The sequence below is a fragment of the Prionailurus viverrinus genome, chromosome B4, assembly GCF_022837055.1.
Source record: "Prionailurus viverrinus isolate Anna chromosome B4, UM_Priviv_1.0, whole genome shotgun sequence".
NCBI classification, from domain to species: domain Eukaryota; kingdom Metazoa; phylum Chordata; class Mammalia; order Carnivora; family Felidae; genus Prionailurus; species Prionailurus viverrinus.
Window position 1 is genome coordinate 7,999,923 of NC_062567.1, and position 15,418 is coordinate 8,015,340.

General features: G+C 36.9%; 1 protein-coding gene across 2 annotated transcripts in view; it reads right to left on the reverse strand.

Annotated features, from left to right (window-relative positions):
* Positions 1 to 15,418, reverse strand: part of UPF2 (UPF2 regulator of nonsense mediated mRNA decay) — a 109,989-nt gene that overhangs the window by 13,281 nt on the left and 81,290 nt on the right. For both annotated transcript variants that reach the window (XM_047866051.1, XM_047866050.1), the window contains exons 16-19: positions 12,048 to 12,187; positions 8,697 to 8,801; positions 8,297 to 8,395; positions 5,173 to 5,340 (exon numbers count right to left, since the gene is read on the reverse strand). In XM_047866051.1, coding sequence (XP_047722007.1) covers positions 5,173 to 5,340; positions 8,297 to 8,395; positions 8,697 to 8,801; positions 12,048 to 12,187 — 512 coding nt within the window. The remainder of the gene's footprint in view (positions 1 to 5,172; positions 5,341 to 8,296; positions 8,396 to 8,696; positions 8,802 to 12,047; positions 12,188 to 15,418) is intronic.

The window sequence follows — 15,418 nt, forward strand, 5'->3', positions numbered from 1 at the left end:
CTCTTACGTCCACTAACAAAAACAACAGAAACAAAGTGAAAATAAAATGGCCATCGTTCCCTCCAATAAGCCTTTTAATTTATGTTTTACAACTCAGGAAGGTACACAAAAAGTAATTTAATGAAAAAGTTCAGCTCCAAGTGAATTTTCTGCCAGACTCTTAACATGTATCTAATGTGAAACAAAAACTTCATATGTACTCTTCCTAATAAGCAGCATAATTACTAAGATGTCACAGTAATTCATAACGAAATTTTTAATTTTCAGCCCTATTCATGAGGAAAGCATCCTGTTGAACCCGCATTCCCAAATCCACTGCTAAAAGAACTCATGGTAGAGAAAAGCTGAACTAAAACAGACTCTGTACACAGAAGTACGCCAAATTACTAGGACAGCAGAGACAGAGATGTCAAATTCTACAAAGACCACAACTATGAGAATAATCTCCAAAACGATGGTTTGACACAATTTTCCAATCTTCCCTCAACACAACAACTGTGAAATCTGGTTAGTAAATAGACATCAGAGGGACAAATACTCTAAATAAAATTTAACCCATCAGTATAAATCAATAAAGACACAGCTACATAAATTAACACATAATTTTAAAGAACAATTTTAAAGAACATATAAAAGAACAATGTTGGAAACATAGTAGGAATTCAATATATTTTAGCTGTTATTACCATAATTACTTTATTATCTTTATTAAAGTAAAGAAATATGGGCAATGTTGAATACTATCTCAGTGAAATGCAAAATACCTATTAGGCTTCAAGAATCACAGCTAAATTTTAAGTCATTCTGTTCCTAGTGTCAAATAAGATGCCTTATTTGAGATGGTAAGGGTAAAGAGAGGCAACAAATTTGAGTCTCTCAAGATAAGTTACAGATTCCAAATATTACAATGCTCTTACTTATTCAGCTGGCTGGTTTTTCCTCAGGGGCTTTACAAACTGGTTTGTAAATATGTATAAATACATGCAAACGTAGAAAGAGTGACATATTACTGTTTTACAAAACACTAAAGGCAAAGCATGCAGACACTTTCTTGATCGCTATGAAACCACAAGCTGCAATTCTAAGATGCTTCGATCTGTCACTACATTAACATATTCAGAGAGAAAACAGGGTGGCCATTTTTTCCCCTTACTGGGTTCCTAATAATAACATTTGAATTGTCCTTCATAATTCAGTAACGACGAGATTAATGGTGATGGTATTTACCACACTAATGAAACAACATAAAACATCGTGTAAGAAATTTCATAATGATTTGATCAAAAATGTGAAAAATATAGGTTTCTATTCATTTATAAGACTAACTGGCCTGAGACAAAAGTGTTCCAAGTATTATGTACTTAAAAAGAAGACCAAAGAGACAGTATTAAATACAGAGAGCACAAGAGGCCAATTTTCTGATGCCACTTCACCAGTGCCTTTCCCGTAAAGCTTTTAAAACATTTTTAAAAGAGAGTCACTACTTTATGGCAAATTAAATGACAAAAAGACTAAAGTCACTCGAATGAGATTTCTTGGAATATAAAAATAGAATGAAGGTGATTTACTTTGTATCTTAAAGCTACTTCATAATTGTAGCTGAAACTGAAATACACACACGCATATATACACACATAATCCCGAGTTACTTTAAGTATCAATTGATAAACAATATATAAAATAAATGATGACTCCTTATAAATATTAAAATACTGGAAAGAAATGAGTTGTTTACAAGTATTAAGCTATAATATAATGTATATTTGTTTAAAGCAATCAAAAAAAGCTCTTTAAACCATAATACAATGCTCCTATTACATTAAAACTTGTTTTAATGATCAAAATATTTTATTTCAATTCATTACTCTATTTCATAAATATTTAAATCTAGAAAGAAAGAAATTATGAATAGCATTATCCTCTTTGTTTTTAACTACTCATTTAATTGGTGCAAATTTTTATTTTCCTAATGACTACAGAAGAAAGTTATTTCTGAGCACAAATCTGGTACACAAAGAGATCTTTGACTTAGAAATTAAAGATTCCTATAAGGCAAAACATTTCACATTTCTAGAAAAACCGTTGCACCAGAAGGGCTAACACCCAAAAGTTAAATAAAGAAATAAAAATCAGAACAAAATAACTTTCTTTTTCAGACCACAAAATACCAGTGATGTTTCTTCAAATACTGTTCCTGAAACTGAACATTTTCCAAAATTCCAAATAAAGTTTATGAGTTGAAAATTTACTTAAAAACCAAGTACTCTGAGCTCTCATTTCATGCTTGCTAATATTTTTTAATAAAGTTCAAAAAAACGTTTCCTTAAAAATTAAACAGACTTTCACATTTTAAGAAATAAGAACTTCCACTCTTCATTTTGTATAGTTATTTGGGTTCTACAGTATATAATTTATCTACTTTAAAGCAAAAATATTCCTTCTACAAGATAAACACATAGTCTTACTTTGCTTGACAGAATTTAGGACTGCTAAAATGAATTTATTTTTCAAAGCTCAGGAGTTTCTTAGGTAGGCTGTGGTTTAATTTATGCCTACATGTTCTAAAAAGGTCAAATGGGGTATACGAATTGACAAAGTTAAAATGAATTTTCACATGTGCCTCACAAAAAGGAGGGACAAATGGAGAAAACAAATTATTTCCTTTGTGTGATTTGATCTTCACAGAAAGATATTTCTAAGCCCCCTTTCAGATAAGAAATAGGGTTCGAGAAGTATGCCAGCAATACGAATGTCCAGCAGCGCTAGAGAAATGGTAACCAAGAGACAGCTACCTGAGGTTGTCAGGTACGTCCCTTCACAATGAAAAACCCCTCTCTTTCATGCCAAGAACATTTGGTGATGGGGTCAGGGAGGGGCTGAGAGCTTTTAAAGAAAAGAGAGAATGAAGCAGATCTAAAAGGTAATGACTGAAACAGAAAAGTGAAGCTCAGAGAGCAATGTAGTCCCTAGAAAAGAAAAGCAGAAACTCTGGGCTTGGAGAATCCTAGGAACCATGATGAACTCGCGGTTTTGCAAAGCTCAATTTAGGGTCTGGATCAAACCCTCCCCCCACCCCGCCCTTATTTTTCTAGGGACTCAGTGGAGGATCGGGACTGAGGACATGCCAGAGCTCACCCCTGGCATGAGGGTGGGTGAGGGCAGAGCTCTCCTGAGAACTAACCCCAGAGGCCGCAATGGAGGAAAGGCTACGGCTGGAAAGGAATCATGAAGGCAATGTCTGAAGACACAGCAGTGCTCTGAGCCTGAGCCAAGGTTAACTTCACATACAACACGATGGAAAGTCTTTTCTGGTCCTCCCTTCCAGGATTCTAATTGGTGTACAGTTTTTGTATCTCAAGATTTACTTGCAGTATAACAAAATAATGTACCCCGCACAACTCTGATCCTCTGAGCATGTAAGAAATTACCTGACAAAAGCAAAGATAAAAATTAATTTGGGCATCATCTCGTGGAGGCTGTGTTGCCGGGGGGAACAGACTATCCCGTCCATCACAGACGGCATCTCATTAGAGGACCTGCAGATCGTCCCATTCAGAACAGCAGGCTCCGCACCCCCCATTCCAATCTCTCTCTAGCCTCTTTTTTATTTTATTTTCCTTCCGAGCATTCCCCCCAACCTGACATTACGTATTTCTTCACTGTTTGCCTCCCAGCACCAGAATGAAAGCTCCCAAGAGAAGGAACTCTAGTGACAGTTGTACTTTCTGCACACGGGGCAGTGCCTGGTACACAGCAAGTGAACAACAATTACCTGTTACGTGACTGTGTGAATGAATATGGAAGCCAGGCATTCAACTCGTCTCTAAGTTGTGGTGGCTGCCATATTTCGTAGAATCTGACGGTCCATTAATTGTAAGATACACCATTATATCACACATCACTAAAACAGAAAAAAATGCTGCCAGTTATAAACGCTAAGAGGCAGCTTGATTTCAGAAATGTTGAAATGTGAAAAAACTCTTAGAAAATTAGTAATATGTGATATATCCTAGAGTTGAGTCTGAGAGTTGGGCTTTATTTTCTTCATAGTATTTTTCACTCCTTGCAAATACATTTGTCAACCTTAGCAAGATGTGAGCTCACAAGGGCAGGGACTTTTATTTATCACCATAGCCTCAGCACCTAAAACAGTATTTGGCACATACGAGATGCTCAATAATATTTGATGAATGAATGTATGAACCAAAGTATGAATCCCTAAACTAACAGCTTAGCGGTCAGGGAAATGATTTTGAGGGCCATCTGTAAGACATGGGAAACAAGGAGGAAGCAGTATAAGGAGAATGGAGAAGGATTAGGGGTCAAAAACAATGATTTTCAAGAAAAATCTTAACCATGAACATTTTCTTGAGATGTATCTGTCATCACCCTCCTTTCCTTTCCCACCCTGAGTTTACTTATGAAACCTTCCTCCTGAAAGTCAAGGGATTTATATATTCTAACAAATACATATGAATTCAAAATTTAAATGTCCTTTCCTTTTAAAGAATAAATAAAAATAAATAAATAACTAAAAAATATCCATTCAATGGGGTGCCTGGTGGCTCAGTCAGTTAAATCTGGCTTCGGCTCGGGTCATGATCTCGCGGTTCATGAGTTTGAGCCCTGCATCAGGCTCTGTGCTAACAGCTCAGAGCCTGGATCCTGCTTCAGATTCTGTGTCTCCCTCTCTCTCTGCCCCACCCGTTCGCCCTCAGTCTCTCTGTCTCTCAAAAATGAATAAACGTTAAAAAAAAAAATTTTAGAAAAAAAATACATTCAAAAGAAGTTAGCTGTGTCTTCTATACATAATAAAAAATAAAATTACTTCTACACTGAATACTTTATTTTTAATCTTTATTTTTGAGAGAGAGAGAGAGAGAGAGTGAGCAGGGGAGGAACAGAGAAGGAGACAGAATCTGAAGCAGCTCCAGGCTCCAAACTGTGGCACAGAGCCCAACGCAGGGCTTGAACTCATGAATCGTGAGATCATGACCTGAGATGAAGTTGGATGCTTAACCAACTGAGCCACCCAGGCGCCCCTACCACTGAATACTTTACATGTTTCCAACTCTTCTCCTCTTATAGGCAAAACATAACTTACAACCTATAAAACAAAGTTATTGCTTACACTTGATAAGTAACAATCACCTGTGGTGGCCAGTTTCTTACCTGTTGTTTATTGCCTTTTCTTGTTAACATGACAAAGGGCATAGTGTCTGCAGACTCCGCCTCTCCCTCCCCACCACCGAGTGGTGGCCCTTTCCTCAGCTGGCTTTTGAGATGCAAAGGAATAGCAACATCAAGTTGGTGCACTTTAACAGATTCGCCACTTCGTTGCTTAAAGATAGAAATGAAAAAATATAAATACTCTAACGTACACAGGGATATATGTAAACATAAACTGAACAATTCATTCAGTGCCATTATTTCTTAAAACACAATGATCATTAGAGCCAAAGTAACCTGACGGGCAGCTGAGACAGAGGCGCCCCCTCCTCTGCCCCCACCTCTTACGTATGGCTGGGAAGACCTGTGCAAGTCCCCAGTGACTGGCTCTGTTTACCGGTGCAGCTCAAACACACAATGCTGTAGGTTCTCCTGACTCCGCATGCTCCTGAAGTGCATACCCGCACCACATATCTTCCTTCATACTTCTCATGTGTCACAAGTGTCTGCTTCTCTGTGACAATCCTCCACCAGACTGGCGGGGTTCTGCACTGAATACCCTTTCCCTGGTGTTTTAAATACCCTAGTGGTGTTTTAAATACTGCAGGTGCTCAATTAATATTCAGGAATGAATGGAATCTATTACTGTTCAGATTAACTTTGTTTGTTAATAACAAGTTTTCAAGATTGACACTGGATTTATTAATCAATTATTTAAACAAACCTTCAGTGAAGACTTGTGCGTTGGGCTTATTACTTATTACTTGAGATACTAATACTAAAAAGACAGTCTCTATCCTCAAAGAGCTCAAAAACTGTTAATTAGGATAGAGAAATAAATTAATTACAATTCATCCAAGTCATGTATAACCTGTTTTGGGGTGAAGTGACTATATAGGCCTGGCTAGGAGTGGGTGGATGCTGAAACTTCACAAAAGACTAAACAAAACTGGGACGTCTGAGAATGTCTTTAAGGCTTCGTAAGACTTCTTGTAAGCAGATGGCAGCAGAGCAGTCTGGGGGATACAGAGGGAGTTTAGGAAGGGGAGGACAGGTCCAAAAGCAAGGACATGAAACAGCATGGTGCATTTTGGAAACCGCACATAATTTTCTGTATTTGCTGAATGGAGCACAAATGAGGAAAGAGCTGAATGTAATTCTTCAAATCTAAGCAGGTAATGCTAACAGGCCACAAAGGTTTTGAAAATGCTTTACCACAATTTAAATGGCCTTTGATATAGGCTCCATATTTGCAAGAGACCTAAATCAAATAAAATGGTAATAAAGGGGTAAGGTCTTATTGTTTATAAGTTCCAATTTGTAGAATTTGCTTGAAGCTCTCCCAGATTCATAAGATTTACAAAGACTTTTTAACTTAAAATTTCAAAGGACCATGTTAGATCAATCTTTATTTGTAAATTAACTTTTTTTCTAATTATAAAACGAACATATTCTCTTTGTAAATTATTTAAATACAAAAATGCATCAGCCAGTGTCTCCATACCAACCCCTCCCTCACCACGCTCCAAGGAACAACAACCAGTATCAATGGGGCGTGTTCTCCACATTTTTCTTGAAAATACTAGTAACACACATGTACACACAAGCTCCATCTATGCATACTGTTCTTCACTATATACATGTTTTTCTTCTTTTTGATTCTATATAATGAGCATCTTTGTGTTGAGTATATACAGAGCTAATTATATGGATATTCTCTTATTTATATAATTGGTTCTCTACTAAACCTACTTCCCCATTACAGTATGACGTCTTTATATATTTAACTTCATATACTCGGGTGAAAATTAGTTAAGGGTGGACTTTTAGATCAAAGCCATGCCTATTTGCTAGGTTTACTAAGTTTCTCTCTAAAAAAGATGGACTGATTTACATATTCCAAATACAGATATTTACCCATACTTAACCACAATGGGTAGGATCACTTTTCACATCTTAGTATCTGATGATCTGATAAAAAGGTTCTTCTTAATCTGCTTATCTTTCGATTACAGGGAGCTTTAGCATGACTTTATTTATGTTTCAATCAACAACAAAAAAAACCCTGGGTCATTCATTTGTCCTCACCGGTGTGTAGGACCTGCTGATATAATACAGCCGTTACCCTACATTATACAGTCTGTTTCTGGTCTGGCATTTCTCGTGGCATTCTGGGCTAGAAAGCAATAGGGCAAGATGGCTGAAAACAGACTACGCCACTACTACTCTTGTGGCCTTACTGTGGCTTTAACTGAAACGTAGCAATACTAATAGTGTCTGACAGCACTGTATGAAGAAGGTGAAGTCTTAATGCAATAATCAACAGTCTTCACAATTATTAAGATTTCTGATAAGTTTGCAGTTAATTCCAGTGTGGATATAAAATAGAAATCCAGCTTTATTTTTACGGACAATCCATTGAATAATACATTTTCCCTCAACTGACTTGCAGTGTTGTCTTTACCATATTATTAAATTGTCATGTTTTAGGTCGATTTTGGACTTTCCTATTTCATTAATCCATTTATTTTTGTGCCAATCTATTATTGTGTGTTTAAAATGTTTTATTGTCTTACTGAGTATCTTACCCGCCAGCTTCCAGAAGTTTCCTAGCTATTTTATTCATAATTATTCTATATCACTGGGAAGATGGAGCTTTTTATAAAATCCAGTGTATTAATGTCAAGAATACATTAAACAAAATTTCTTTAAACATCAAATAACCAATATTCCTCTAAATATTTATAGACAAGTTATTCAAATTTTAAATCAAGCTTAATAATTTAGTGTATTAAATTTCCCCAAATATTGATCTTTGGCCAAGTTTGAACTGTAAACAAACTGTAAGTAAAAGGTCTTAGCAACAGAGATAGAACTTCAGAGAAAAAAGGCAGACTGGTACAATGAAATTACTGTTTGAAGTCTTACATTCACTACATTTCCCCCCCAGTGTATCCCAAAGAAATGTGCACATCAGGGAAAGTATAAGAAGTACTGGCAGACGCAAACTGTACTGTTGCTGCAGAGGCAAATGTTAAGCTGTAGAGACCCCTGTAACCACCACAACTGAATGTGCTGCAGTATCCTGTAGGGAGAGGACCCTCTGGAATAGGGGAACCGCTCGTACCTGAAGGTTTTCCAGCATCATTTTATCCAGAGCTTGAATGAAGTCCTCATCTTCCACACAAGGTACATGCTTAAGTCCACCTCCCTTAATCATTACCTCCTTATTAAAACAAAACAAGAAATCAGACCACAAATTGTAACCAGAGTTTTGGATGGCAGAGTCTTTTGTATGGATAACTTGCTCAACATAACTCAAGGAACAAGTGAGTAAAATGTGTAACACTACACGTTTAAAAAAAACCTGTTAATACAGTAAGGTACTTAGATAGGAAAACAAATTGAAATGAATTTCCAAAAGAATATTTTTCAATAATCACAAGAAACACAACTTCAGTGGCTAAAACTGAAATACTAATGAAAATATTGTGTGACCTCAAAAGCAAATTTTCAGCCATACATACAGTATTTTCTTCATCTGTTTCATTCTCTTTATTTGAATCTGTAAGGTAATCGGTATTCTCTTCCTCTTCTTCCTCGCCCTCATCATCATCATTATCAGAACCCTCCTGAAATTATACAACATTAGAAGATTAAAACATTTTGAAAAGGGTTACTATATTTTACATTACTTAAAAAGATTTAAAAATTTCTGTATAATTGTTCATTATTCTCAAGTTCCAGCCTTTTATGTGGTTTGCCTACAATTTAGGGCAAAGTCAGTTGGCAACATTAGCTGAAAACTAATGCACACCAGTAGCCGAAAACCCATTTCACTATCTTCCACCGATCTAATAATACAAAGATCCTTTGTAGAAACTCTTTTCCTTGAATTCCAAAAGGAATGAGCTTCCTGAACCTTTTGTGTTATTTCTCCTCCCTGGCTGTTTTGAGACTGAGTTTCTCATAGTAGTTCTTTAATACTCAACTAACTCTGGAATGAACGTCAGTAAATAGTTCAAATTTAGCCTGGTTAGCAGTGGAAAGCAAGGACAGTAGGTTTATAAAGCACTACACTGTACAGAGCACAACAGCCTATAAGGTGTCCTCACATACTTCATTTTGTTTGCTTTATCCAGTTCTAAGAAGGCAGGATAAGACCTCATGCCCCCATTGTTATACATGAACAAACTAAGGCTCGGATAAGTTAAGTGACTTGCCCAAGGACACACTGCCTATTAAGCAGGAGCTAGACATTCTGCTCCCCCTCACCACTTCTCCCCATCCTCTCTTGTCAGTACCCCCACCTCCTCTTCGATCAGCCAGATTTCCTTTCAAACAGAAGACTGAACAGAACCCCAAAGGATATTTCAAAAGGCAGACACATACAAAAGCACACAGTTGTGCCCCATCTGCGCAGCCTTTCACTTCCAACAACATAACTCACTCTCACTTGGTTCTGTAAGTGTAAAAAAAGACTACACTAAATCCAGCATCTTCTCATTGTGCCAAGACAATGAATGTGAATGAGAAATAACATAACAATTTTAAAAATCCAAATAGTGTATTATAATTTACTATACAGGTATCTGGAAACTTACAGAGTTTCTAAAGTGGAAATACTCTGGGAATGTACAGAAATGCGTTTACTTTTTTTCAAATGCATTAACTTTTTTTTTTTTAATGTAAGTCTGTAATTCACAACCAAATTTGCAATAGAGATGCTCTTAAATTTGCCCTTGGAAAAAAATTAATCATTTCTTAACACTTAAATTAAAATGCATTGGGGCGCCTGGGTGGCTCAGTCAGTTGAGCATCCGACTCCTGATTTTGGCTCAGGTGATGATCTCACGGTTTGTGGGATTGAGCCCCAAGTGGGGCTCTGCGCTGACAGCATGGAGCCTGCTTGGGATTCTGTCTCTCCCTCTCTCTCTGCCCCTCCCCTGCCTGTGCTCTTTCAAAATTAAAAAAATAAAATAAAATGCATTAACTTTTTCTCCTTACCCTTTATTTTTTATAACTCAGGCAAACACAATGGATTAATTAACTTCTGAAACTGAAAGGCTGGACAAGAATCCCATTGTCCTAATCCCTATTATACACTGACATAATAACCTGTGGGATCTGGAAGTGAACGGACTGCAAAATCTAAGCTGGCTAAGGAGAGCAGGAGGGGTCAGCACAGCACCAGTCACACCGTCTGAGTTCAAATACTGCCTCACCACTTACTACTCTGAGATCTTGGGCAAATTCACCTATTTGTCCCTTATTTTCTCACCTACCTCACAGGGTGGTATGAGAAATGGTAATGTAAATACAGTGTTTAAAAAAGTGACTATGAACAATGAATGCTCGATAAATATTATTGCTATTATAATGATAAATCTTGTATTTAACCTGCTAAATTGTATAAATGCTAAAGAAAATTCAAATTTTAGAAGAACATTTACTTAATCTTGAAAGTCATTTTTAATTTATGTAGCTGATATTAAGGAGGAAATATTCTGGTTGTTAGCTGCTGGGGAGAACTTCAAAATGCCACGTGGAGCTTGAAGGAGTGAGGACCAAGATGAAAACAAAGAGCACAATTTGTCTGAAGAGTGAACTCCAGCCCTTTTCTTTCTCAGCTGAAACAAGCGGTTGCAGAATTTCTTATTCACTGCTATTAATCAATCCGCTTTCTCTCTAACAATGTTCTCCCTATGCTCAGAGAGGAACCATGGGAGAGGGTGGTCTTGAGTGGGAGGAGAAGCAAACTATGCAACTTCACTTATTAAACGACATCTCTCTCACTTTTGCTCCCAGACAAGGCTCATGCAATGCCGACCAAACACTGTGTTTTTTTCCACTTAGCAAACACACTGTATCATGTATGACATTCAACTGCAATTGGAAAAGTAAGCAATGGTTAAAAATCATACAACTTTCAGCCTGGGTGGCTCAGCTGGTTGAGCATCAGACTCTTGATTTAGGCTCAGGTCATGATCTCACGGTTTATAAGATCCAGCCCCATGTCTGGCTGCCACTGACAGTGTGGTGCCTGCTTGGGATTCTCTCTCCCTCTCTCTCTGCCCCTCCCCTGTTCAAACTCTCTCTTTCTCTCAAAATAGATGAATACACATTTTTTTTTAAAGATACAATTTTCAAAATTATAAAGTTCACTTTTTAAAAGGAGGAAATGTATTTAGTGAAGAAAATGTAATACATCCCAATTCTTCAAATGAGGAATTTATAGGAAAGCAAGTCACTTTTTTTTTTTAATATTTATTTATTTCTGAGAGACAGAGAGAGATAGAGCATGAGTTGGGGAGGGACAGAGAGAGAGGGAGACACAGAATCTGAAGCAGGCTCCAGGCTCCGAGCTGTCAGCACAGAGCTTGATGCGGGGCTCAAACTCACAGACCACAAGATCGTGACCTGAGCTGAGTTGGCCATCTGACCGACTGAGCCCCCCAGGGGCCCCGCAAGTCACTCTTTGAAGTCACATTTACTAAGGCTGTTTAATTTATTAGATTCTGTTTATCTAACTGGTGTAGTAGCAAAATCCAAAGGCAGCCATAAGATTGGTCTGATACACTCATTTCCTTTTATTATTATAAAATACTTAATAATCCAATTTAAATTATATGGTTGAATGTTTCTACAACAACCTCATTTTTTAAAAGAACAATGTAATGTCTACCTATTATATGGAAACCAATTACAGATACATTCCAGTTCTAAATTTTTATCACTTATATCTACTTTCTCAGGAAACTTTCAAAGTTCGCAGGTTGGAAGGAGATCTTATTTTATGCATTCAAGGAAATCTTGGCTCAAATAATCAAGATACTCTTGTACAAATGTACCTATTTGCTATAAATAAAAGTCATCACCTCTTCTTCTGGGTCATTTACTTCACTTTCATTTCCAGATTGTTCTTCTGTTTCAGCTCCTCCTTCTTCTTCTTCTTCATCCTCTTCAAGATTTTCTCCTTCCGTCATAGACTCTTTTGAATCTTTATCATTTACTAGGCCTTGAAATGAGGAGAAAATGAAGAAGTATATAAAAAAGGATAAATTTTCAATATTATACCACATAATTTAGAAGTATGTATTAAAGTAACTCAAAAGCCATTTTCTCAGAATAGTAAAACAAGAATACAATTTAAAATTATTTTGAGAAACATTTTACAAACTAAAGAGACCTTCATTTCAACAAAAAAAAAATCAATGATACATTATATATATGAACCAACATATATATATAAATACATATATAATATGTACACACACACACACACACACACACACACACACACACACACACACACATATGTGTACTTTTTTTCCAGCTTCTGTTTATCTCCATCTCAGATGAACATGTCAAAAAGTACTAGCACATAAAATGCCGCCTCAACCATGTAAGAGAAATCACATTTGGCTATCAATTTGAATGTCTGCAAATTAAGACTAAGGGAAGGAGCCAAAGGCGTGTCACCAAAGTGCTTAATTTTTTTTTCCTCAGTAACAGCATTCTCCTCCTAAGGGAACCCCTGGGCTTGAATTTGCTCCCACCTCCTATGTTCAGTCACATCTCACTGCCTAGTCAATTCTTAGTTAACACTGGAATTCCAAACGACTCCCTCTACTTTCAAGATGCCTCATCTGATCTGACTTTCCCCTTGTCTCTCTCTAGCCTTCTCCTATAGCTGGGCCTCTTCTGTCACAAAGCATACTATCTTGCAATCTTGTTCATCAGATACTCTTCTCAATGCAGAGTATCCTTCACTATGTACTTTCAAGTCCTATACATTCTCTAAGTTCAGTCTAAATTTTACTTCCTGAATACACATAATGAGTACCTGAATCTATTACTCTTCCTCCTATCTGCTCCTAAAGCTCTTGGAGAATTTCTCATGGCACTTTTCATCTAAGGATACACCATGTAGTATTTTTTCTAAGATTTCATAAAACATGACATCAGATTATAAGACCCTTCACTACAGAGACCTTGTTTTATACATTCAAAATTTATCAGAGGCCATATACTGATAAACACACAGGTGTTTAATACTTTATTCAGACTCTTAGATGATTAGGGCAAAAAGAAACTTTAGCAACCATGAAATGATTTAACTCTTTCATTTTATGAGGAATGTTGAAGTTCAGAGAGTTTCAATAATTAACTAACCAATAAAAGTAAAAAAATTATTCCAGTGTCTTAAGTCTAAGAAGTTAACTGAACTGACAAAAACATGAGTGTACAGAGTGATTAAAGTAGGTACATTCTGGGGCGCCTGGGTGGCTCAGTCAGTTAAGCATCCGACTTCAGCTCAGGTCACGATCTCGCAGTTCGTGAGTTCGAGCCCCGCGTCGGGCTCTGGGCTGATGGCTCAGAGCCTGGAGCCTGCTTTCGATTCTGTGTCTCCCTCTCTCTCTGCCCCTCCCCCATTCATGCTCTGTCTCTCTCTGTCCCAAAAATAAAATAAACGTTAAAAAAAAAAAAAAAGTAGGTACATTCAAGTTTGGAAATAAAATTTAAGAAAAGATGGATAATGCTCAGAGAGAAAGGAAAATTAATGCTGAGAAAAGAAGCTGGTGTCTCAGAATGAGAATCCATTAACTTAAATATTTATTTTCTCATCACTTACTAGATTTCACAGACACAAATTTAGATTTTACATATATAAATTTTACTTATTTGCTTATTCATTTATACAGACTTTAAGAAACAATATTTGACTGTTCTCTAAGTTATCAAAGAGAGGGGCGTCTGGGTGGCTCGGTCAGTTAAGCATCCAACTCTTGGTTTCTGCTTGGGTCATGATCTTGGGGTTTTGTGGTTGCGAGCCCTGCACTGGGCTAAGTGCTGGCAGCACAGGGCCTGCTTAGGATTCTCTCTCCCTCTCTCTCTGTTCCTCCCCTACTCGCACTCTGTCTCTTTCAAACAGACAAACAAAAAAATTAAGTTATCAAAGGCAAAAAATTTAAAGTCACGACTGTCTAAATCTATTCTTTCAAGGTTTATTTTTGAGAGAGCGAGTGGGGGGGGTAGTAGAGAGAGTAGGACAGAGGATCTGAAGCAGGCTCCACGCTGACAGCGGTGAGTCCAATGCACAGCTGAAACTGAGAAACCGTGAGATCATGACCTGAGCTGGAGTGGGACACTCAACCGACTGAGCCACCTGGGCACCCCACGACTGTCTAAATCTAAACATTCTCGGTAAAAATACCACGTACTGATAAATTCACATGGCACGGGCTATTTTTACGCTTTTGTTACAGCCATTTAAAACATGCAGGTTGAGAAGAACTACAACTTGTAAGTCACTTTGTTTTGATAGTCATACTCCCAATTTCTAAGAAAAATACATACATTTTTAACACATTTGCATTTGCATTGCAAGTCAGTTTCAAAAGCAATTTATAAATACGTTTTGCATTTACTAAACGGTATATATGAACTATCCTACTGCTGACCCCGAGGACACTGTCAATCTAAAATAAACAATGAAATAAAAATGTATACCCACAGGACATAGGGATAAAAATACAAAAGACAAACAATAAAACGCTGCTTGGTGCCTCAGTTTTCCTGCTCATAACCGAGATAGTAGTAACTGTAATACTTTCTTTTAGACTGCTTTAGTTTATATTTCTCTGCTTACTAGACATGTTGAGCATTTTTTCCCATACTCAACATGTCAGAGAGAGCACAGTCTTTGATTTCTGGCATCAGGCAGCACTCAGTAAGAACATTACTCTCCCCGCCTTCCCTTATCATGTTCATTTATTTTTGGGGATATTCTAATTTATTACCAATTTGCCTGTGCCCTTTATGTAAGTGAAACAAACCTGACATGCAAACTGTCCTCATTTTAATTTCAGTTATTTTTCTATGGTATAAAAGCTTTAAGCACCTAGATCTGTGGCCATGTGTGTGCTTTCTTCAATTGTTTTAGAATTTGGGAAAATTAACACCTCCAAATATTTGATAATCATATATCTTTTTAAACTTTTTAAAAATAAACACTTAGCTCCTTAATTCATCTGGAGTTTGAGGATATCAGATGTGGCTCTATATCAGTTTTCCTCCTATATGCCAACCTGTTGCCCTTATGCTATTTTTTAAGATTCCTAGTTTATTATACACTAAATAAGTTTATATTTAATTGGGGATGCTTCTAGGCCTTTTATTCTATTCTACTGAATTTGTTTCTCATTTATGAAATACACTGTTGGCTTTATAATTTACTCATGAGTCT